At 40.8% G+C, this 26,102-nt stretch overlaps 1 protein-coding gene across 1 annotated transcript in view; it reads left to right on the forward strand.

Moving 5' to 3' along the window:
* LOC122557983 (interleukin-31 receptor subunit alpha) overlaps nt 1-25,366 on the forward strand; it is an 84,680-nt gene extending 59,314 nt beyond the window's left edge. Inside the window, exons 8-15 of the mRNA XM_043706303.2 lie at nt 429-648; nt 746-928; nt 12,518-12,637; nt 12,753-12,914; nt 13,829-13,972; nt 15,914-16,010; nt 19,657-19,738; nt 23,935-25,366. Of these exons, the coding sequence (XP_043562238.2) occupies nt 429-648; nt 746-928; nt 12,518-12,637; nt 12,753-12,914; nt 13,829-13,972; nt 15,914-16,010; nt 19,657-19,738; nt 23,935-24,270 (1,344 nt within the window). The 3' untranslated portion in view covers nt 24,271-25,366. The remainder of the gene's footprint in view (nt 1-428; nt 649-745; nt 929-12,517; nt 12,638-12,752; nt 12,915-13,828; nt 13,973-15,913; nt 16,011-19,656; nt 19,739-23,934) is intronic.
* Nucleotides 25,367-26,102: the final 736 nt, after the last annotated feature.

Genomic DNA, 26,102 nt, shown 5'->3' on the forward strand with positions numbered 1-26,102 from the left:
TAATTTCCTTTTTAAGCAACTCTTACACTTTATACTTTTGATGGCCTCCCCTGTTTTTAATGTCGAGAGTGTGTTGCTGGGAAAGCACAGCTGAATTCCTGACAAAGGGCCTATGCCCAAAACATTGATTCTTCTGCTCCTCGGATACTCCCTGACCTGCTGTTCTTTTCCAGTGACACACATCTCTCACATCCATGATCCCTTGTCTTGCCCTTGCCCTTCACTCATGTAGGAACATGCTGGTCCTGAATTCTCACTAAAATGCTTTTAAACGACTCGCACTTTCCAAATGTCGCTCTCCCAGTCTACGTTGTCTCATGATATTGAAATGCCCCAATTCCACATTCTTTTCACCCTAGGCTAACTTAAGATGTGAAGCTGTTCAAGCAACTCCTGTCAACTATTTTTCATAGAGTGTATTCTTTCAGAATGCAGCCACAGCCAACAGTACAATTGTGCAAGGATACAATATTACAATTGAAAGGATACCCACAAACCAAAGTTATGACATCCAATCAATTGAAACATTCAGCAAAGAATGTGTCTTCATCCTTTCACAAGCATTTTTCAAATTCCGAGTGCTTGCCTACAATTCAGCCAGTTTCTCACCTGCAAATGAAATCATTCTCCCATCTTTTAATCAAATGAGTAAGTATCATCTAAGATATATTTAATTCATCTTGTTGTGAAAGTTACTTACTGCATGTATTTTGGACCTTAAGTGTAATACTTCAACTTAATGCAGGTTTAAACAACAGGATTAATGCCACTCCCCAAGGGAACAACAGCATTTTAATTAGCTGGAACTCGGATGTGAACAGGAAGACGAGAGTTTACATTATTGACTGGGGTCCTGTCATTGGGAATAAGGCACACATTCAATGGTCAAAAAGAATAAAAAAGAATCATCTCAATTTCACTTTGAAAGGTGAGCTTGCTCTTTCCAGTCTTACAATTTATGTACAAATACAGTGTCCATTTTGGAAGCAGAAAGGCTTAACTTACATCTAAATATTAATGTGGATTCAATTTTTGTTTTGCTATTGGTATGTCTGTACTCATCTAAGCTGAAGGTAATGGTAGCGGGAAATTGAACTTCATGATGTGCAATAGAAAGAAACAAAGTTCTTGCCAATTGAAAGAGATGTCAGACAGTTTGGTGCAGTGCAGTGCTCAGGACATGTGACTCAATCTCAAAGAATTCTATATTTCTGTAATTCTGAGTAGGAACTTTATCACATGAGGTTCTCCCAGTGCAATGAAGGTACATGAAGTAAGCAGGCAGCATAAAGTAACAAAGCTTAACATCTTGGGCTAATGACAACAGAATCTAGATTAGAATTGATAAACTCAATTTATTTCGCAGCCTTACCACAGAAGCAAACAGCCAGCTTTGTGTTTGAAGTGAATCAAAATCTCTGAGTACTCTTTCTTCCTAGAATGACCCATGATCTGAATAACTGAGTAATATATTCCAAAGAACTGAGAATCACAGAATGAGAATTACAGAACAGAGGAGGCAATTCACCTCCGTGTGTTTGCACTGGCTCTCCAAATGAGCATCCTAGTTTCTCATCACTGGAACTAGTCTTACAAACATCTCCTGCATGCTACCCAGTGCACTCACACTCTTTTTAAAACGTGGTGTCTAGAACCGTATGTAAAATTCCAGCTGAAGTCTAACTAGTGTCTTCTACAAGATCAGCATAACCTCTTTGCTTTCATACCCTATGCCCCTATTAACTTGCTGTTTTGACCTGTCCTTCTGCTCTTCTATCTCATTAAATTTGCACTCTTCATCTTCTCTTGTCCCTCCATGATCTTCCTACTAAAATGAATCACTTTACATTTCTTAGCATTGAACCTCAACTGACACCAACTTGTCTATTTCCTTTTGAAGTTCAACGCTATCCACCTCACATTTCACAATGATTCTAAGATTTCTATCATCCATAAATTTTGAAAATGTGCGTGTTGCATCAAGATCTAAGTCATTGACATATATCAGAATGTACAAAGGTCAGAATACTTCCCCAGCCCAAACATTACTCTCAGCCCATTTCACACTATGTTGCCACTGTCCCTTTTATTTCATGAACATTACAATACCTCTGTCGGTGCAGCACTGTCTCAGTACTGAACAAGTTCATCAATTCACATTTTACTACCTAAGTTCCTGGTGTGAGATTTGAACCCACAACCTCATTACTCAGAATTATGCTACCAACTGAGCTGTGGCTAACACGTTGGAACAGTGTAAATCATGTGTCATCACTTTCTAAAGCAGGAGAGCATGGGAACAATGTATTTTTCAGAATGCACACAATATATAATTTTTTTTTTAAATCCCCAGACTACATGAGAGTTGGTGGGGGCCAGGGAGGAGCTGATGTGAAACTTGAAAGGGTTCAGAAAAGATTTACAAGGATGTTGCCAGCATTGGAGGATTTGAGCTATAGGGAGAGGTTGAACAGGCTGGGGTTGTTTTCTCTGGAGCGTCGGAGGCTGAGGGGTGACCTTATAGAGGTTTACAAAATTATGAGTGGCATGGATAGGGTAAATAGACAAAGTATTTTCCCTGAGATAGGGAGTCCAGAACTAGAGGGCATAGGTTTAGGGTGAGAAGGGAAAGATATAAAAGAGACCTAAGGGGCAACTTTTTCACACAGAGGGTGGTATGTGTATGGAATGAGCTGCCAGAGGAAGTGGTGGAGGCTGGTACAACTACAGCATTTAAGAGGCATTTGGATGGGTGTATGAATAGGAAGAGTTTGGAGGGATATGGGTCGGGTGCTGGCAGGTGGGACAAGATTGGGTTGGGATATCTGTTTGGCATGGATGAGTTGGACAGAAGGTTCTGTTTCACGCTGTACATCTCTATGTCTCTATGACTCTATGACTCTCCTCTGAATGGAATGGAAGACATCCCAAGAAATTCACTGTTGTGGTGAAAAATATTTAGACTGGGGGCATTTTAAGAGTCTTGTAATTATTAGATTATAAAGAGAATTACAAGGAGAGGCTGGATAGGCTGGGATGTTTTTCACAGGAGCATAGGAGGTTATAGAGGTTTATAAAATCATGAGGGGCATGAATAAGATGAATGGTGGGTGTAATTTCCCAAGGGCGGGGGATTTCAAGACTAGGTGGTGTATTTTTAAGGTGAGAGGAGAAAGATTTTAAAAAGACACTCAGAGGCATTTTTTAATGCAGAGATTGGTTGGATTGTGAAATGAACTTTCAGAAGAAGGAGTGAATGCTGGTACAGTTACAATGTTTAAAAGACATTTGGGTAAGTAAATGAAAAGAAATGTTTGGAGGGATACGGGCCAAGTGCAGGCAGGTGGGAGGATTTTAGTTTGGGATTATTGCCAGCATTGACTGGTTTGACCAAAAAGTCTCTTGCCGTGCGGTATGACTCTGTGACTATTAAAAGGAAGTGGACAGTGGAGCCCTCCCAGAATGAGAAACAGGAGCAAATGGTGACACTTTACAAAAGAGTGCCAAAGCGATCAAGCAGACCAGTTTTACTTCAGTGTAATCTAAGATAATAGTGCTGATTATTATGAAGAAGTTCAAAGATTGAAGATTCAAATATTGCACAGTGGTAACATTGTAAACAGCAGTCAACATCAATTTGGAAAGGTGAATCTTATTCGTCTAACCCCTTGAATTTCTTTGAAGAACTGGCAAATCACGTGAACTTGATATTTCCAAACACAGAGGAGCAGTAGTTGATAAAGCTGATACGGTGCTGCATTGTACAGCCAGAATATGGTAAATCAGGTTCAAACTGTAAAGGATAATTCATTATTACTGTCTTGCTATGGTCATAAATACATAGAAGTGCTCTGATGCTGTGAAATGGAAGCCAAGAATCATGGTAGGAAACTTAAATGTGAATAATGTTCAGATTTTAAATGTCAGCTTGGAATAGCTAGAGTTCACAGGAGGAAGTGTTAATCTGCCATTTCAGAAGAATAGGAATAAGTCATCTCCATATGGAATGCCTTGCACAAAGTACATTATCACTAAGGCAATTTCTATTTGCCTCTGTCACATCATCTGACTCTGCTCCTGCCACATCCCGCCCGCTGCAGACTTAATTATTCCAATGTACTCCCAGCCCACTCCCAGGTTCTCTCCCCCAGACGTTTGAGCGAGGTTTAACTGAAGCCTCCTCACTGGAGAGCCTCATAATTCCCTCCTGACCAATTTAAAGCGTGTCAAGCCACCATTAATTGGTTCTAAGCACACACTCTGCCATTAGAAATCCAGTTCAGGCAATTCCACTATTAGTAACTGTTCCCTATTCAGTGTAGGGTCTGAACCCCCATTAATCTTGACTTCAAGGCCGCAACCCAAAAGACAAAATCTTGCTGCTCGTGTTAACGGTCAAAGTTATAGATTCATAGAATTTTACACTACAGAAGGAGGCCATTTGACACATCGTGTCTGTACTGGCTCTCAAAAGAGCTACCCAGATAGTCCCATTCTCCAGTCCAATCTCTTTAGGCCTCTAAATAAATCACTTTCAAATATATCTCCCCCAGCTCTTTTTTGAAACCTTGTGTAGAAACTGTCTCCACCATTCTCCCAGGCAGCACATTCCAAATCCTAACAACTCTGAGTAAAGAACTTTCTCCTCATGTCATTCCTAGCTCTCTTGCTGACAACCTTGAAATAGTGATGAATAGTTACTGACATACCAACTAGTGGAAACAAAATGTCCTTCTTTAACCTATCAAATAAGGTCACCTCTTAGTCTTCTCTGCTCCAAGGATAATAAGCCCAATTTCTCTCATTTTTACTTATATCTAAAATCCCTCATTCCTGGTATAATTCTAGTATATCACCTCTACACTCTCTCCATGGCTTTAAGATTCTACCTTAAATAATATGCCCAGAACTGAACGTAATATTCCAAATGTGGTCTGACCAATGATTTGTGGAGGAGTAGCATCACTTCCTTACTTTTATACACTGTGCCTCTATTTATAAACCCAAGGATCCTATATGTTCTCTTAACAGCAGATAGCGAATTGAGAGATATGGGCCACTTGGAGGCAATAGGTTTTTAGTTTAGGAAAGGAATCATGCATTGGCACAAGCTGGGTGGGCCAAAGGGCCTGTTCCTTACTGAATTGTTCTTTGATGTTAACTCACCTGGCCACATTCAGTGAATCATGTGCATGAGCTCTGAGGTCCCTCTTATCCTATACACCCCTCGAAGTTGTACCATGTTGTCCTTCCATGTTTCTTCTGCCAAAATTCATACATCTCTAGTTCAGAGGATAGATCACAGCAACCTTCCTCGAAAGCCATTCATAGTGAAAAAGGAAAGATGAAAAATTATTTCAAATTAAATTAGAAAAGTGGATGTGATGATAAAACTTGATACTGGAAAAGGGCAAATGTACGATTGATAATAGGACATTAGTTTGCACATAAAGGGTGAATGTTATAAGAAGTGGAAACATTAGTGGGGCTTTCTTTCCCTCGTACTTTGGAGGCAGTTTCACAATTCCTTTGTGTTGATATGAACCTCTCAAAGTTCTGATGGCCTAAACTTTTTCAATTCTTCTAACTCAAAGACTTAAACAGAAGCTGCCCTGACTTGGAAACTTCTAAAACAGACAGGTTTGACAGGTTTTGACAGGTTGCGCCAAACTGGAACATGATTCTCTTTTTCATGGGAAATTTTTCTCCCTTCTTATCCGAAGTCCTGATCACCACGTGCTGCTGGAGATCCCATTGCACCACAATTCAGGCAGGAGATCCATAGTCAACCATGAGGGACCAAAAAAATCTTGCATTTAGACAAGGACTTCCATGACCTCTAGATGTTCCAGCACACTTTGCAGTCAATGAAGTACATTTCTGAATTGGAGTCATTATCATAATGTAGACAAGACAACAATCAGTTTCCATAGAGCAAGGTCCCATAGTTTGTAAGATCAATGAATGTGCAATCTGTTTGAGCACCATTAGTTGAAGAACAATCAGTCAAAACACCACAAAGAGCTCCTGTTCTTTCCTGAAATGATGCCAAGGGAACTTTTGCATCCACCTGAGAGAGCAGATGGAGTTTCTGTTCAGTATCGCAAGTGGAAGAAGCACAGCACTCCTTTAATGTTGCACTTGAGCGTTAGCTTAAGGCCTTGGAGTCAGACTTGAACTCACAATCTTCCAAATCGAAGGCAAGCAGATGATATTAATTAACTTTAGTAAGTACCTAAACCTTAACTCTAAAACAAAACATGTGGTTGTGTAACTCAAGAGCTTTCTTGGCAGTGTACCACTAGATAGACATATATTCCCTTAAAGAAGCAAAGGTTACAAAAGTGTTTATTACACCTTCATGCTCATCCTGAATTCCCTTGCAAAGGAGGTGATGAGCTATTTACTTGTCCCTTTGTGTATGTAAATCTCTAGTGTTGTTAGAGAGAGAGTTCTAGGATTTTAATCCAGCACCAGAGATGGAAAGTACATTTCCAAGTCGGGATAGTCTGTGGCCTGAAGGAGACCATGCCTTTGTTTGTATAGGTAGCAGAGTTTACAGCTTTGGAAAGTACTGGTGAAGATTGCTGAAGTGCATCCTGTATGTCTTAATGGAGTGATTATCCATAACACATGCGCTGCCAAAGCAAGTGACATCAGCTGGGCTGCAGGAAGCAGTTCTGACGTCTCCAGGCCGGAGATAAGGGGGCTGCGAATAAGAGGGAGGCAGAGATGGCAGCGGAGACTAGGCACATAGACTTCATAAACGTGTTGGGTGAGCAACAAATCCTGAAAAGGAACTTACAGTCATGCCAATTGGAGATGTTCCCAGAGTTAATGGGTTAATCGTCACCATCTTTATTGAGAAGGCTGCACTCAGTCCTCTCTGGGTGTGATGCTTCAAGCAAAGGGGCCCTTCCCACATCCCACATCCCACAAATGAATTTAAAAATGTATCTATTTTCCCTTGAAGCTCAAAGGCATTACCATAGCCAGAGCTTCTACATCTGACCATGCCACCTTTGAGACTGGCTTCTGTTTCCCAATGATACATCTGTGGGGATGTGTGTTCTTGTTGACAGTATTCGCAGCCTATGGTACACACAGCTATGCATTAGTGATGGAAGAATTCCATGTTAAATGTGGCGGATGTGCTAATCAACATGGCTGCTCTATCATGGATTGTGAGTCTCTTGAGAGGTATAGAAGGTACATTCCGCCAGGTAAGTGAAGAGTATTGCAACAGATTCCTGACTTATGAACAGGTTTTGGACAGACAAGAGATGAGTGACTTGTCACAGAACCTCTGACTTGGTCTTGTAGCCAAAGTATTTACATGGCAGATTCAGTTCAGTTTCAGTCAATGGCAGCTAGCAGAATGTTAATAGTATGGGTGTTGGCTATGGTAATGCCTCTGAGCTTCAAGGGAAAATTGATTCATTTTTAAATTCATTTGTGGGATGTGGGCATCGCTGGCTGGCCAGCATTTATTGCCTGTCCATAGTTGCTCATTAGAACATAGAACATTACAGCGCAGTACAGGCCCTTTGGCCCTCAATGTTGCACCAAGTCATACCAATCTGAAGCCCATCTAATCTACACTATTCCATGTACGTCCATATACTTATCCAATGACGACTTAAATGTACTTAAAGTTGGCGAATCTACTACTGTTGCAGGCAAAGCATTCCATACCCTTACTACTCTCTGACTAAAGAAACTACCTCTGACATCTGCCCTATATCTATCACCCCTCAATTTAAAGCTATGCCCCCTCATGCTCGCTGTCACCATTCTTGGAAAAATGCTCTCCCTGTCCACCCTATCTAACCCTTTGATTATCTTATATGTCTCTATTAAGTCACCTGTCAACCTTCTTCTCTCCAACGAAAACAGCCTCAAGTCCCTCAGCCTTTCCTTGTAAGACCTTCCCTCCATACCAGGCAACATCCTAGCAAATCTCCTCTGCACCCTTTCCAAAGCTTCCACATCCTTCTTATAATGCGGTGGCCAGAACTGTACACAATACTCCAAGTGCGGCCACACCAGAGTTTTGTACAACTGTAGCATAACCTCATGGTTCCGGAATGCGATCCCTCTATTAATAAACGCTAAAACACTGTATGCCTTCTTAACAACCCTGTCAATCTGGGTGGCAACTTTCAAGGATCTGTGTACCTGGACACTGAGATCTCTCTGCTCATCTACACTACCAAGAATCTTACCATTAGCCCAGTATTTTGCATTCCAGTTTCTCCGATCAAAGTGAATCACCTCACACTTGTCCCCATTAAACTCCATTTGCTACCTCTCAGCCCAGCTCTGCAGCTTATCTATGTCCCTCTGTAACCTACAACATCCTTCAGCATTATCCACAACTCTATCGACCTTAGTGTCGTCTGCAAATTTACTAGCCCACCCTTCTACGCCCTCATCCAGGTAGTTTATAAAAATGACAAACAGCAGTGGACCCAACACCGACCCTTGCAGTACACCACTAGTAACTGGCCTCCAGGATGAACATTTCCCATCAACCACCACCCTCTGTCTTCTTTCAGCAAGCTAATTACTGATCCAAGCTGCTATATCTCCCACAATCCCATTCCTCTGCACTTTGTACAATAACGTATTGTGGGGTATCTTATCGAACGGCTTGCTGAAATCCATATGCACCATATCAAATGGAGTTTAATGCGGACAAGTGTGAGGTGATTCACTTTGGTCGGAGAAACCGGAATGCAAAATACTGGGCTAATGGCAAGATTCTTGGTAGTGTAGATGAGCAGAGAGATCTCGGTGTCAAGGTACACAGATCCTTGAAAGTTGCCACCTAGGTTGACAGGATTGTTAAGAAGGCATACAGTGTTTTAGCTTTTATTAATAGAGGGATCGCATTCCGGAACCATGAGGTTATGCAACAGCTGTACAAAACTCTGGTGTGGCCGCACTTGGAGTATTGTGTACAGTTCTGGCCACCGCATTATAAGAAGGATGTGGAAGCTTTGGAAAGGGTGTAGAGGAGATTTGCTAGGATGTTGTCTGGTATGGAGGGAAGGTCTTACAAGGAAAGGCTGAGGGACTTGAGGCTGATTTCGTTTACTCTCATCTACCTGTTTGGTCACCTTCTCAAAGAACTCAATAAGGTTTGTAAGGCATGACCTACCCTTCACAAAACTGTGCTGACTATCCCTAATCAAATTATTCTTTTCTTGATGATTATAAATCCTATCTCTTCTAAACTTTTCCAACACTTTACCAACAACTGAAGTAAGGCTCACTGCTCTATAATTACCAGGATTGTCTCTACTCTCCTTGAACAGGGGAACCACATTTGCTAACCTCTAGTCTTCTGGCACTGTTCCTGTAGACAATGACGATTTAAAGATCAATGCCAAAGGCTCAGCAATCTCCACCCTGGCTTCCCAGAGGATCCTAGGATAAATCCCATCCATGGTAGTGAGCTGCTTTCTTGAACTGTTGCATTCCATGTACTGGAGGTTGACCCACAGTGCCATTAGGGAGGGAATTTCTTCTTGAGTGTTGTTGGGGTTTCACCCATCCAGGCAAGTGGGGAGTATTCCATTGTACTCCTGACTTGTGCCTTATAGATGGTGGACAGGTTTCGGGGAGTCAGAAATTGAGTTACTCACAATATACCTAGCTCTGACCTATTCTTGTAGGCTAGTTTATGTGGCAAGTCTAGATGAGTTTCTAATCAATGCTAACCCCCCCCAGGACATTAATAATGGAGTTTGTATTAATAGTATTACCATTGAATGTCAAGGAGTGGGGGTTAGATTGACTCATTTTGATAATGGTTATAGCCTGGCATTTTTGTGGTGCAGAGGCTACTTACCACTAGTTAGCTCAAACCTGGATATTGTCCAGGTTTTCTTGCATTTAAACATTGACTGCTTCAGTATCTGAGGAATTGCAAATGGTGAATTGTGCAATCATTGAAGAACATCCCCCAATTCTGACCTTATGATGGAGGGAAAATCATTGATGAAGCAGCCAGGACTTCTGGTTGCAGGGCAAGTGTTCAGCATGGAACTGAATAGAACTGGAGGTGTGTACAATGGTGAAGAGATGGTGCTTAAAGGATGGCGACTCCCACATTGGTGGATCTAGTGCAAGCAGCAGCGAGATGATGGAGGGTTGTCTTTCAGTTTGCTCCTTTTACTCTTTTTATTCTTAAACTATTCAAAATAGCAGCAGCTCACAGTGACTAATGAAGATTTTCACTGTGTTTTACTGTATTATTCATCACTTAATTATTCATTCAATAAATGGTTCATCGTTGACAGTTAAATTACCAATGTAAATTTGACACCAAGCCACATATTGGGACAAAGGACATTAAGCTTCATCAAGATGCAGGTTTGAAGGAGCATCTCAGTAAAGGAAAGGGAGGGACAGGAACAAATTCCAGGGACTGGATATCAACGGGTGAAGGCATGGCCACCAATGATTATACTTAGGTGTGCACAGTTACCTGAATTAGAGGGATACAAAGATCTGAAAGGTTGTGTGGCTGAAGATATAGAAAGGGTTGCGACCACATAGGGATTTGAAAGGATGAAGATCTTAATATCAAGGTGCTGCTTAACCAGAAGCCATTGTGAATCAGCGAACACAGGAGAAATGGGTGATTGGGACTGGTGTAAGGCAGGACAATGGCTGTAGAGCTTGGATAAGCTCAAACGTCTGGGGGAGAGGGGCTGGCAGTGCATTGGAATAATTAAGTCTGCAGAGGGCAGGATGTGGCAGGAGCAGAGTCAGATGATACAACAGAGGCAAAAATAAATTGCCTTAGTGGTAATGTGCTTTGTGCCAGGCATTCCATATGGAGATGACTTATTCCAATTCTTCTAAAATGGCAGATTAACACTTCCTCCTGTGAACTCTAGCTGTTCCAAGCTGACATTTAAAATCTGATTATTCACATTTAAGTTTCCTACCATGATTCTTGGCTTCCATTTCACAGCATCAGAGAAATATCTGCATTATTTATCATTTTTCCACCAAGTGTTCAGGGAATTTCAGCAACACAAGAAGCTAAGAGCAGCCATCAGCTCCTGCTAGGCAACCTGAGGATTTGAGGATTACTGAGTTCCACACAGATAGCCACTATCTCATACCGAGGGCTAACAAATCCTAAACCCTGACCTACTGGAAGCCATTCTGTCACACCAAAGCCATGTTAGATTAATCAGGACAAGGAAATGTTTTGTCTTCTGGTGGATATAATTAAAAGGAGTTGAATTCTGTCTCCGGAGCATTCAAACATAACAGGTCAGAAAGCACGTTCTACACCTCATTCAAAAGAAAATCAGCCTGGCCAAAATTATATTTCTGTTTTACCTCAGGCCAGTGTTGAAATTCTGCCCTGTGCTCTCCATGTTGAGGGATAAAAAAAATACAAAGGTTGAAAAAACAAAAACCAACTGATGTGTGTAGTGATTGTAATGAGGTCAGCCAGGTGGACCTGATAGAATATTGGTTAACAGAGCTGTTAACCTAGTCCAATCAGGGAGCCCTGGCTGACAGATATAAACAGGAGTGTTTTCACTGTGTCTCACACCTACACACACACACCATGGGTGCTGGGAAAAAATAAGCACTACCGCAGTTAGGTGGTAGTGTGGGGGTTAATTTTAAAAAAAGAGAGAGAGAGAAAAGATAAATAGGAGATTCACACAGCATTGTCCTCTTTTTGTGAAGGGCACTGCTTGTCAGAAGAAGAAAAAAATAAACAGGAGTGTTTTCACTGTGTCTCACACCTGCACACACAACATGAGTGCTGGGGAAAAAATAAGTACTACCACAGTTAGGCGGTAGTGTGGGGGTAATTTAAAAAAAAACATTTAAAAAACAGGAGTGTAAGGGGTTCTGCTCACTCTGAGAGCTGGCTCTGAGGGAGCTGGATCACTATCAAGGACTCTCCACATGTAAATAAAGGGTGACGTGGTGATGGGATACCAGCCTCTGTGGAGTTATTTCAAGGGGAAAAGCTCTAGTGATGTGAAAGGATCATGCTTGGTTTGAGCCAAAACATTAACTTACCTTACTCCTTCAGTGCCAGCTAACATAATGTGCTTTTGTCATAACAGGTGCTATATGTGAAGGTAAATTAAGAATGGCAATAACCTATTTATGGAGTCTTCATTGTGGATAGTCTTTAACAACAACCTAACACTTCTAATCCTCCAACTCCAACCTTATTGCCCACTGCGATGAAAGTGCCTGTATTTGGCACTTTTTATTGATTGTCAGACTAAAATTAGCAATCCATCATATAGAGTCATAGAGATATAAATCACAGAAATAGACCCTTCGGTCCAACTTGTCCATGCCGACCAGATATCCCAACCTAATGTAATCACATTTGCCAGCACTTGACGCATATCCCTAAAAGAGGAAGCCTCTATTCTACCAAGCTCTTTCATTTTTAATCTGTTATTTGATTTTTTTGAAATTGCTGACTCTTCATGACATGAAACTGTTTTCATTAAAGCAGATACCTTTAAGCCGAAGCAACGCTACAGAATAATGTTACACAGCAAGACAAGAAAGATTCCCATAAACAATACAGAGATAACCATTGGGGTGGTTGATGTTTACACATTGGAAGGAAGTATGTTGAATCAAATCTCTGATATTGCGTATTTCTATTATAACGTGACATTCATGTATTTAAAAGAAACAAGAATTCTAAATAGGTGTACATTTGAATTTTCTTTTGATTCAAGCACCAAGAATTGGTCCCAGTAATATTAATGTCACCAATATTTCCAAAACCTCTGCAATGATAAGATGGGATCCAATACCTGAAGATGAATGCCAAGGTTTTCTTCAAGGCTACAAGATTTTCTATTATATGACCAAGTCTGCTGTCGGAAACATATATTCACGTAAGATTAAAATAAGTTTCAATTGAAACTTCATACGAATTCATACCTTTAATGCACTGCACTCTTGGTATTCATGTGTTTTAAGTATTTAATCCACACAATAAAGTCAAAACTGTCAGGGAATATTTTATGGTGTGGGAAGATAATCGAATAAGATTTAACAGTGAAGGCAATTGGTAATTAATAATTTAACCTAAAATTTGCTCTGATTCTTAGGCACAGATTCATGTAATCTGGGCAGAGGAAAGTGGAGGAATTTGGGATGGAAACCTCTTCCCTGGGGTACAGCCCATTTCTGATCTTGATGCTGATTTCTGAATGAGCTAGATGCTTTTATTGGCTTCTCTCGCCATCTTGATATCACTGTGAGAGGCCAGACTAGAGAAACAGATTTCCCCTTGTTTCACCAATTCCATTTTTACTTTGGGTGATTCCAGGTGGTGTTGCTGGGGACCAAAATGTCACTTTATAATAGTGATTGATTGAAGAGGCATTAATTACAGTTAAAGGTTAGGCAACTAAATGAATCTGTAAAAACCCCGCCAGTTTAGCTCGTCTGACATTGCATGCCACCCTTCAACAGAGCAGTGACTCTGATATTCAAAAGATGATCAGGGCACCTATGAACTATAAGATCATGACATGTCCCTAGAATTTGGGATGATGTAAGCAACAGGCAGAGCTGATGGGTTAAAGACTCAGGAGAAAGTGAGGTCTGCAGATGCTGGAGATCAGAGCTGAAAATGTGTTGCTGGAAAAGCGCAGCAGGTCAGGATGCTGCCTGACCTGCTGCGCTTTTCCAGCAACACATTTTCAGGGTTAAAGACTCAATCAACCTCACCACCAGCAGTGCAGTGACTCAGGCCTTTCTAGGCTGTTGTCTTGCTAATCTGTTGTCATTTTGTACTTTGCAGCCATTTCAGTGAACTCTTCTACAACGTTTTACATGCTCACAGGACTATTGCGAAAGACTCTCTACACTGTACAAATCTCAGGATTTACGAATGCAGGAGAAGGAATCAGAAGCAAAGCAGTGTCCTTTGACACAAAAGAATACAGTAATTTTAATAAATGCTGTTTTAAGGGTTATTAATGCGGCACTTTAAGATATCAGTTAGAACAAATTTATTTTCCCAATTACTTATCATAAGGTAACATGCAATTAGAACACATAGAAGCCCAAAACATCATGATGCATGGATTCTTTATTCCACTGGCATTACATTATTAAAAACAGGAACAGAAATTAAAGTTAAACAATGGGTATTTACATGGAATAAAACTTGTGGCTTATATTGGGTTGAAGAATTCTTCCGGGAGCCCTCCTTCCCCCAAAGATGTTCTTTTTTCCCCAAGAGGGTGTCCATTCAACTTACCTTGCCTTCCTTCATCATCACTGGTGGAGGTCTTGGTACAATTGCTCAAGTTCCTTTGCTCACTGCCCTTTTTCACTGTCGTGACCTGATGCTGGAGGTAGCATTACATTTCCCTTTCAAATAATCCTTGACTTCTTTGTCAGTCAAAAATCTAACTCAGCCTTGAATAAAATGTAAAGATCCAGCCTCCACCTTCTACAATAGAGAATTCCAAGATCTAACGATCCTCTGCAAGAAAAATTATTCTCCCTATCTCTGCCTTAAAAAGGGTCCTGTAGTTCTAGTCTCCATTGTAAGAGGAAACATCCTTCCAGTGTCCACTGTCTCTAATCTCTTTCAGCTCTATATGTTTCAGTAAGATCACCCCTCATTCTTCTCAACTGTAATGGATATTGGCCTGACTTATTCAAACTTTCTTTGAAATTCAGAGTAAATCAGTGAATAATTAGACTACTTAAAGTGTGGAAACAGGCACTTCGGCCCAACAAGTCCACACCAACCCACTGAAGCGCAACCCACGCAGACCCATTCCCCCTACATTTACCCCTTCACCTAACACTACAGGCAATTCAGCATGACCAATTCACCAGACCTGCACATCTTTGGACTGTGGGAGGAAACCGAAACACCCAGAGAAAACCCACGCAGACATGGGGAGAATGTGCAAACTCCACACAGTCAGTCGCCTGAGGCAGGAATTGAACCTGGGTCTATGGCATTGTGAGGCAGCAGTGCTAACCACTGTGCCACCGTGCCACTGCTCTTCATCCCAATAATGTGTTGTGGTCATGGGGTAAGGTGGGGTGTGTGGGGGGGGGGGGGGGGGGGGGGGGTGTAATTTGGGTGATTCAGAAGTAATTCTACAGAACCTTTTAGAAAATTCACAACCAAAGTTCAAAAACAAAAAAAAAAGATCTCTCGAAAGAATGGCACTTAATTAGCAACTGATATTAATGCTACATATCACAACTAATATTAATGAATACAGTGAGCTGCTATATGTCTACAAACTATTTCACTAAATGCTTTAACACTTTCCATTCATTATTTCAGTTATTTCTAATGTGAGGAAAAGGGAAATGCTGATTCCATGGTAATGTCACTAGGCTAGTAATCCAGAGGATCTGGGCACATGGTTTTACACTCACCATGGCGACTGATGGAATGTAACTTAATGAAATCTGGAAGTTAAAGCTAGCCTCAGAGATGGTGACCAGGAAGCTATCAGTAATTCTTTTAAAACCCCATCCGATTCACTGATGTCGTTTAGGGAAGAAATTCTGCCATCTTTATCTTGTCTGGTCTACTTATGACAGCAGATATACAGTGGTGTGACTGATACGTAACTGCTGTTCTAGAATGATGTGGCACGCCATTCAATTCAAGGGCAATTAGAGACGGACGATAAATGTTGTAGTTGGTCTTTGCCAATCACACTCACATCCCAGTACAATATTTAAGGAGGTCCTATTTGTGAACTCCATTAATCTGCACACTTCATAGCTTGGTCACAATTTAGGTAGATTTAAATAATGTAAATAATTCACTGATGTTCTATAAATACCTGTAAGCGATTTCTTATAGAACCCTCCCTAATTGTTTTGTTTTCTTTTTAAACTACAGACGATGGTGAAATTAAAGCAATAGCTGTTGGTATCAGCATTACAATAATCATTTTTGTGTTTCTGGTGACATGGCGATGTTTATTCCTCTTTAGAAGGTGAGAAATTTTATGAAAAGTAAAGTGCTTCATTTTTGCCAGCATGATATTACGCATTGCTTTGCACTATACCGATTATAATGAATCGAAATGGTCTTAGAAACTTGCCAGATCATTGGGGATAAGAGGATCAAAATGATTTCTGAAAAGAACTCACTCAGTGAAACAATATACATTTGTGTAGCTCCTTTCAGATCCCCATGTCAGTCAGAGACTCCATAGTCCCTCCCAAAGTATCACTTTCACAGTTGCCAATATTGATAATTGGGTGCTGGTTGGCATGTAGCAAATTGCAGTTGGCCCTTTTCATCTGGTTAAATTGGGTTGAATAAACACTACTATGGAGACATCCTCTCCCTGTGCCTCTTGTGGGGTAGTGCTACTATCCCTATTTCTAGGTTAGAAGATCCAGCTGTTCACATCTGTCATAACATGCCTGAACAGTTTGATTAGAAGCATTTATATATCCTCCCTTTTCTTCTTCAAAAAAGTGTGATAGAATCTTTCTGGATCCATCAGATCAGGCAGCCAGAGCTTTGCATAATATCTCATCTGAAACTTGGCTCTTCCAATTGCACAGCACACAATTGGAATTCAACTCTAAAGTGTCAACTTCAATGCTGCTGTCAAGTCCTGAATAGATCTGAACATAATGTTTTGAATCAATGGGGATCAGCCTGCCACTGAGTCAATCTGATGCTGAGAGTATAATCATTAATGTTACCTGCACGAACTGTGGAACAAAGGGGAGAAAAACCTTTTGCAGTTGCATATTGTAGTAGTTCATTCATTCATGAGTGCTGCTCCTGAAAGCAGGCCTTTGGCTTGTTGTTGGCTAATCCTTCCTCCTGAGCTGTTTCATTGGCCGGTTTTGTCATAGACTCATAGTCAAACAGCACGGAAGCAGGCCCTTTGGTCTAACCAGTCCATGCTGACCATAATCCCAAACTAAACTAGTCCTACCTGCCTGTTTCTGACCAATATCACTCCAAAATCTCCTATCCATGTACTTATCCAAATGTCTTTTAAACGCTGTAATTGTACCTGCATCTGCCATTTCCTCGAAGTTCATTCGACATGCAAACCATGGTGGCTTCCATTTCCTTCCACCTTCGGGGTGAGGAGGCAGATCCTGAGTCTGCCTCAGCCAAAGGACTGTTGAGTTAGTTCATTGCGTATATTCAAGACTGAGTGAATCAGGGTTATGGGGGGAGAAAGGCGGGACAGTGGAGTTGATGATTACCAGATCAACTATGATCTCTTATAATGGCAGAGCGAACACAATGGGCTGAATGACCTGTTTCTGCTCCTACGTCTTATGGTCTTATCTGCTGACACTATGCACCAAATGTTTTTGTCATTAATTAACAATGTGGCTTAGACTGAATGGAACTTACCAGCTGACATAGATAAAACTTAAAGATGTTCCCTGATGAAAACTACAGCATGTGATAAGATCAAGTTAACTTGGTTATAAGAGGAACAAAACTGACAGCTTAAAAGTTGGGATTTGATATTTCAGATGCAATAGAGAGGGATGTAAAGGAAGTGAGGGAGTTAAATTACTGTATAAAGAGGATATGGCAGCTATACTGAGGGAGGACAGCTTGCTGGCTCATCCAGTGAGGTGATATGTGTTAAGCTCAGGATAGGAAGAATGCAATCACATTAATGGGATGGTACTATAGACCTCCCAAAAGCCGTGGGTGTTAGAGCATCAGATATTTGGACACTTTATTGAAAATATGAAAATAGCAGGGTTGCTGTGATGGGTCATTTTCACCTCCCCAAATATTGACTGGGGCTCACTTAGTTCCAGGGACTTGGATTGTACGGGCCTTGTTAGATGTGTCCCAGATGGTTTTTTCGAAGCAATATGTAACAGGTCCAACTACGGCAGGGGCCATATTAGACCTGGTGTTGGGGAATTAGGCCAGCCAGGTGATCAGAATTTCAGGAACAGTGACCATAATTCTGTAAGTTTTAAGATACTTATGGATAAGAATAACAGTAGTCTTCAGGTGAAAGTAGTAAATTGTGGGAAGGCTACCACAAAGTTCGGCAGGAGCTGGGGAATACAGATTTGGGGTGGCTGTTTGAAGATGAATCCACATGTGGCACATGGGAATCTTTTGAAAGCCAGTTGATTATCATGTACTTGTGAAAGTGAAGGATAAGGATGGCAAGATTCAAGAACATTGGATGACAAGAGAATTGATGACCTTAGTCTGAAAGAAATATACATATGGTTTAGGAAACTGAAGACAGACAGAGCCCTTGAAGAATATAATGAAAGAAAGAACTTAAAGAAGGAATTAGGAGGGCTAAAAGGATCCATGAAATGACAGGATGAAGGAAATTCCCAAGGCTTTTTATATAGGTGTAGGAGACTAGCTAGGGCAAGGGTAGGTTGCAGCTGATACTAGTATTGCTTTATCCAAGTGGTGAAAAATAGAAATAAAGTGGCCTCACAAAATTCATCTAAACAGTGGCAGATTATACAAATAACCTGCTTGTTGCCGACATGATCGGTGTCTTTTCCAACCCCCTAAGCTTTATTCCCTTCACCACCAATGAATAGTGACATCAGTGTGCACCATTTATAAGATACACAGCAGCAATTCACCAAGAATCCTTCAACAGCGTCTTCCAAATTCATGAGCTTCACCACCCGGAAGAAGAAAGGAAACAGCCACCACCTACAAAGTCCTCAGAAGCCATACACCATTCTGACTTGAAAAAAAAGATATTATCAAGCCGGAGAGGGTTCAGAAGAGATTTACCAGGATGTTGCTGGGTATAGAAGGCTTGAGTTATAAAGAAAGGCTGGATAGGCTGGAGCCTAGGAGGTTGAGAAGTGACATGTTGGAAGTCTGTAAAATAATGAGAGGTAGAGATAGAGTTGATGGTAATTATCTTTTCCCCATGATGGGGACTTTCAAGAGCAGGGGGCACATTTTTAAGGTGAGAGGCGAGAAGTCAAAAGAGACAAATATTTTTACACAGAGGATAGTTCAAATGTGGAATGAACTTCTTGAGGAAGTGGTGGATGTGGGTACAATTACAATGTTTAAAAGTTAGAAATCATACAACACCAGGTTATAGTCCAAAGGGTTTATTTGGAAGCACTAGCTTTCGGAGCGCTGCTCCTTCATCAGATGGCTGGGAGGGGCTATAGCCTGGTTTTGTGTGATTTCTAACTTTGTCCACCCCAGTCCAACACCGACTTCTCCACATCAACATTTAAAAGGCCTTTGGATGGATACCTGAATAGGAAAGGTTTAGAGGGGTATGGACCAGGACCAGGAGCAGGCAGATGGCACTAGTTTAGTTTGGGATTATGGACTGGTTGGGCCGTAGGTCCGTTTCCGTGCTGTGTGACTCTATGACTATATCATTGTTCTTTCACTGTCACCATGTTCAAAATCCTGGAACCTCTTACTGAAGAGGACTGTGGGTCTACCAACATCACATGGCACACAGTGGGCCCAGAAAGCAACTCAGTGTCACCTCCTTGTCAAAGGTAACTAGGGATGGTAATGGTCTAGGCAGTGATGCCCACATCCCTTGAAAGATGTTTTAAAAATCTGTTTATTTATAGCCATTGTAAAATTAAAATTAACATTGCAAATTTCTCTAATTTTAGAATAAAGGAAATATTTTGGCCAAGTATACCGAATCCTGGAAACAGTTATGTAATCCGGATTATAGGAAATGATTCCTTGCTGGTATGTAAAGGGTTTCTGCATCATTTTATATGTTATTACCACTCACTAGGTTTTTATTATATAATGTCCTCCATTCAATATCAGTGTTAATATTTTACATTCCTTCAGGGAATAAATGTGCCACCTAAAAAAAGCCTTCATGAGACACACCATCATTGATACTGTGAGGAAAAGGATTCTGCCATGTGAAATGTACTTGCTAATGCTGGTGATACTCCTAAGCTTTATGCCACGACCCAGAAATCACATGAAAGGCACTATCTGTTGTGATGGTCTTTTAAGACTGCCAGTTAGTCTCAGATAAATGAAACATCTACTATATCGAGACATATTGCAGCTCAAAAATCAGCCACATTTTTATAATTGCCACATTTGCCCAAACAACACAGTACTCTGAGATTGGGAGGACAAAAGATCCTCTATTTGATCTCACACCATTGTGTCTATCAATCAATGGATGGAAACAGATGGTTAGATGTTTTTGAAGTACTGTTACCTATGAAAAATGACACCATTAAAGGAGCATAGTAAAGAAATGGTGGTTTGGCTGCTTGCAGACACCAAGAGCGATCTCTCATTTATAGAACCTGAATGAGGGAAACGATATTGGGAAGAAGAGGGGACTTGGCATTGTGGAGGTGAGGGAACTGCTGAGAGGCAAGCCCTTCCCCTTTCCCCTTCCCATCCTTGCTGTTGGACCCTCTCCTTCAGCCCACCTCACGCTACCACTCACCTCTGGTTTAGGATTCTGTGCATTCTAGGCCTTTTTGGATGTGTATTAAACAGGCAATAGCCACTTGCTCTTCATTAGAACTTCCATTGGTTGGCAACTCTTAGCCAGTGGGATTTATAATCCTGGTCCTTTATCCTGGGGGAAAGCGCAGAGCTGGCCTGTTAAGCTCCTGATTGGCACATAACGTAGCCAGTTTCCTGAAGTAATTCTGAACTCTCACTGGTTCTCACCTGTACAAGATGTTGTCCCATTACCTGTTTAAGTCTGGAGAAAGGTGGCACAGTGGCTCAGTGGTTAGCACTGTTACCTCACAACACTAGAGACCTGGGTTTGATTCCAGCCTCGGGCAACTGTCTGTGCACGAGTTTACATGTTCTCCCCATGTCTGTGTGGGTTTCTGCCCATAGTCCAAAGATGTGCAGTTTGGTGAATTAGCTATATTAAAATGCCCATAGTGTCCAGGGATGTGTGGATCAGCCATGGGAAATGCAAGATGATAGGATGGGTCTGTGTGGGATGATCTTCAGAGGATCAATAGGGACTCGATGCACTGAATGGTGTGCTTCCATGCTTACAGATTCTATAAAAAAAAGATGCCTGACCCTGCTCAGCATCTCAAAGCTTTTTCTGAATTTTTTATTACACTACTTTACTGTCTCATTCAAAACATGGATATGTATATCAATAGAAAAGTGTACATAACCACAAAAAAAAATTAAATGTTAAAAATTTCAATAAAACAGCACCCTCAAAAATAGTGTTTTCAGTAAACATTAATGCACTTCTGATCTTCTACTGTGACAGGAAGACTTTTTATATTTCTCTGATTCATGAATACCCGCATCCTTTGATTCCTTTGGACCCAAGTTCTATATCCAACTCCTTGAAAATATATAACTTTTGGCCTTGACACTTTCTGTAGTAGCCAATTCCATAGGTTGAACACTTCCTGGGTGAAGAAACTTCCCCTTGTCTCAGTCCTAAATGGTTTACCCAGAATTCTTAGACTGAGACTCCAGGTTCAGAACTCCCTTGCCAACAGGTACATCCTTCCTGCATCGACCCTGTCTAGTCCTGTTAGAATTTTATAGGTTTCTGCAAGATCCCCCCTCATTCTTCTAAGTACTAGTGAATATAATTCTAAGCAATTAAATCTCTCCTTATACAGCAGTCTTGCCACCCTAGGAATCGGTCTGGTATACCCTTGCTGTACTCCCTCTTTGCAAGAATATCCTTCTTCAGATAAGGAGACCAAAACTACACACAATATTCCAGATGTGGTCTCACCAAGGCCTTGTACAGCTTTGCACAAAACCTGCCAACACACATATTGCATTATCTACTGTTTTCCTACAGATTTTTCACAGATATTATCTGTATTTCACTCAAGGCTCAGGCTCCTGTCCGAAACGTCGATTTTCCTGCTCCTCGAGTGCTGCCTGACCCACTGTGTTTTTCCAGCACCACTCTAATCTTGATCCTGTATTTCACTTAAGGCTAGTGTTATTTTGCTGATAAGTGTAACAACAAGACATCCCTTCTCCTGTGTTCCTGTAGTAATAAAATTTACACCCATCGAATTATTCTGCTGCATTGTTTTGACTCAATGGGGAAACATATGTCCTTGACATGCCTTATATTTTAGAGCTAAAAAATAAAGTTAGTGCAGGTGAGACTTTTTTGTCGTCGGTCTGATAGCTCAGACCTCATCTCCTTTGAAAGATTGGAGCTCCTCACTTCTAAGTCTCTATGGTGTCTATTTGAAACAGGCATTAGGCACTTTGAATGTGCAAATCAGGACCCTATCGCAATCACTTACCTTCCACAGTGATCCAAACAGAGATTACCTTCCACAGTGATCCAAACAGCAGAGTAGCATGACTGGAATTTTTGCATTAAGTGAACAATTAATTGAACTATTTATTAGTGGACACTACAACAAATTTATAAGAGCCCTCAGGAAATCATTTTAATAATTGTTTATTTCATACAAATACAGGAGGAACCAGTCTTATCACCATGAAGTGTAAAGCTAGCTTTGATAGTTTACAAATAGCCCCAAGCTTTGCACAAAACCTGCCAACACACATATTGCATTATCTACTGTTTTCCTACAGATTTTTCACAGATATTATCTGTATTTCACTCAAGGCTCAGGCTCCTGTCCGAAACGTCGATTTTCCTGCTCCTCGAGTGCTGCCTGACCCACTGTGTTTTTCCAGCACCACTCTAATCTTGATCCTGTATTTCACTTAAGGCTAGTGTTATTTTGCTGATAAGTGTAACAACAAGACATCCCTTCTCCTGTGTTCCTGTAGTAATAAAATTTACACCCATCGAATTATTCTGCTGCATTGTTTTGACTCAATGGGGAAACATATGTCCTTGACATGCCTTATATTTTAGAGCTAAAAAATAAAGTTAGTGCAGGTGAGACTTTTTTGTCGTCGGTCTGATAGCTCAGACCTCATCTCCTTTGAAAGATTGGAGCTCCTCACTTCTAAGTCTCTATGGTGTCTATTTGAAACAGGCATTAGGCACTTTGAATGTGCAAATCAGGACCCTATCGCAATCACTTACCTTCCACAGTGATCCAAACAGAGATTACCTTCCACAGTGATCCAAACAGCAGAGTAGCATGACTGGAATTTTTGCATTAAGTGAACAATTAATTGAACTATTTATTAGTGGACACTACAACAAATTTATAAGAGCCCTCAGGAAATCATTTTAATAATTGTTTATTTCATACAAATACAGGAGGAACCAGTCTTATCACCATGAAGTGTAAAGCTAGCTTTGATAGTTTACAAATAGCCCCAAGCTTTGCACAAAACCTGCCAACACACATATTGCATTATCTACTGTTTTCCTACAGATTTTTCACAGATATTATCTGTATTTCACTCAAGGCTCAGGCTCCTGTCCGAAACGTCGATTTTCCTGCTCCTCGAGTGCTGCCTGACCCACTGTGTTTTTCCAGCACCACTCTAATCTTGATCCTGTATTTCACTTAAGGCTAGTGTTATTTTGCTGATAAGTGTAACTTTGTACTCCTCTGCAATCTGTGATTCATATTTGCTTTTACAATATAACTGAAAATTTAACCTTTAGCTAACTGGAATTGATCCAACTCCTTCACTATTGGTGTTGATATTAAACTGAAACCTTGAGTTTATGGTTTGAAAATAATTTAACGTTGTCAACTGAAAAAGAAATACACATACAAACCATACAATAGGTACAGATTTCACTTTTAAATAATCAGTACTTATCCTTTGTCTCTTCTTCATTAACTCTGAGACCTCATTGCTTTCTCTATCACAATCACTCACCCTTCCATCTACTCAGCTCCAATATTAATATATTACCTTGTCTGTTTCTCCTATTCTCAATGAAAACATGTCTTGGAATACTATTGCCACTATGAATATACATTGTATTTTTTCTTTTAAATTAACAGCCACAGTTGGATAATGAATTATTAAGCCTCAAAACAAATTCGCCTCTCATGGAGGATCATGAAAGTCTTCATATTATTGAAGAGGTCACCAACACTTCCACAGATTGTCAGCTGCAAGAGAATGAAGAAAACAGTGTAACAGGTCAGGACTCTAACAGCAATCTCAGCAACAAACCAGCATTTATACAGGTAACTGACTACACAACGATGGAAAACTTTCGACAAATAATTGCAGGCACTAAAACTGCCATCCAGCCCAGCAGATGTGAAACAGAATTTAACAATCAACAGAATGGCTGTTTAATTCAAAGCTACATGAAACAGCAAGTCCATTGAACAAGCATACAGACACCAGAACCTATTGGGATCGCTTGTGACTGAAGATCCAGAGTCTAGATTAGAGTGGTACTGGAAAAGCACAGCAGGTCAGGCAGCACCCGAGGAGCAGGAAAACCGACGTTTCAGGCAAAAGCCCTTCATCAGGACTCAACTGCTTAAAAGTCTTGATCATGTTAAAATCGTACAGAGTCTGTATTCCCAGTAACTCTTCGGAACAAACTTCCTGAACTGGGACATTTGATTATGGTGGTGGCTATTGCAGAAACTGCTCAAATACTGATAGAAAGGCTAGTCCTTGAAATAAGTCCAACTGAACTACATTCAACAATTGCAAAGCTCTCAAAGTGTCTGTGGGATGTACATATAAAAGAAAGTTCTGTGAGTTCTTTTTTTGCTGTTTGCATTTAAGGCCAGCTCTGCTGTGTCCCCACTCCTTTATGACATTTGACGACAGTGCAAGTGAATGGTGTTTAAAGTTAGACAAAGTCTGCGTATTCATTACCACTTGGGAACATATTTCCTAAACTGGGAGATTCGATTGTGGTTGTGACTATTGCAGAATCTGCTCAAAGAAAGACTGGTGATTCTGCATGGTGTTTAATTTCACACACATTTTGGTATTTGTTTGCAAAAGTGAGTATTCAAAGCTGAAAGGAGTTGGTGAAATCAGGTAGAACATGTTTGGGAGATTCTGTCAGAAGGATGTGAGCCAGAACTTTGAGTTTGACAATGAAGGCGCGTGAGCTGGTGGCCATTTTATGTGTGTAAAAACCAAGCTCTTATATGAGACTGTGTTTGTTTTATGCAAAGTGTCCCCCTGTCATTCAAGAACATTTGGCAGTGAAGAGAATACCAAAGTATGGAGATCCAGGCATGCTGACCATTATCACACTGAGGGACTCAGTACGTAGGGGATTGGTTACTGTTTGAAGAGCTGAAAAATGGTGAGCAGCTCAGGGAAGTTATCTAAGTGGCTGAAAATGAAGTAGAGAATAAAAGTGTCTGGCCAATGAAGGAGAAGTACTGGCTTCCAGCATGAACCCAGCACTGAAACCTTTCTTCAGTGAGAACAGGGCTAAACACAAATGAAACTCTCAGAAAACAACATCCAATTGTCTTTGTGTCCAGTATGTTATTGCAGAGGGCTTTTGAAATAGGTCACCATACATTTGCGCAAACCTCATAAACATAATTGATGTATCTAGAACTCACGGTAATTTTGGTCATTCCTGTGATGGCAGTTTGAAGCATTTGCTGTGAAAATGAACGTATAGCTGCTCTTTGCAAGGCACTCATAGAAACTGCTGGAAGCCTCTCTGAAACCAGGAAGTGTTTTTAATGATTTCTGTGAGGTTCGGGGGAGAATGGAAGATTTTGCAATGCAGTTCCCTCTCTCTGACAGAAATATTAGTACATATTGATACAAACAACATGGATAGAAAAAAGGATGAGGTCCTGCAAGCAGAATTTAGGGAGCTCGAAAGCAAATTACAAACAGGAACCAAAGCTAGAAATCTCTGGATAACTTCTGGTGCCACATGCTAGTGAGTATAGAAAAAGGAGCTTAGAACTGGTGAATAAATGGCTGGAGAGATGGTGCAAGAGAGAGAACTTTAGATTTCTGGGATATTGTGACCATTTTTGAGGGCAGTGTGACATGAACCTGAATTGGAATGGGACCAGCATCCTTGTGTGGAGGTTTGCTAGTGATGGTGGGGAAGGTTTAAATGAACTTGACAGGAGTGGGGTGTGATCCAGAGAAAAGGTTCAGCAGGAAGAGATGAACAGTCAAAATTAGGAGAGGCAGCAAGCAAGTCAAGAAAGCATAG

This window comes from Chiloscyllium plagiosum, unplaced genomic scaffold (genome assembly GCF_037043375.1).
Source record: "Chiloscyllium plagiosum isolate Xiang-an unplaced genomic scaffold, Cpla_swu_hap1 HiC_scaffold_2, whole genome shotgun sequence".
In the NCBI taxonomy this organism is placed as follows: Eukaryota; Metazoa; Chordata; class Chondrichthyes; order Orectolobiformes; family Hemiscylliidae; genus Chiloscyllium; species Chiloscyllium plagiosum.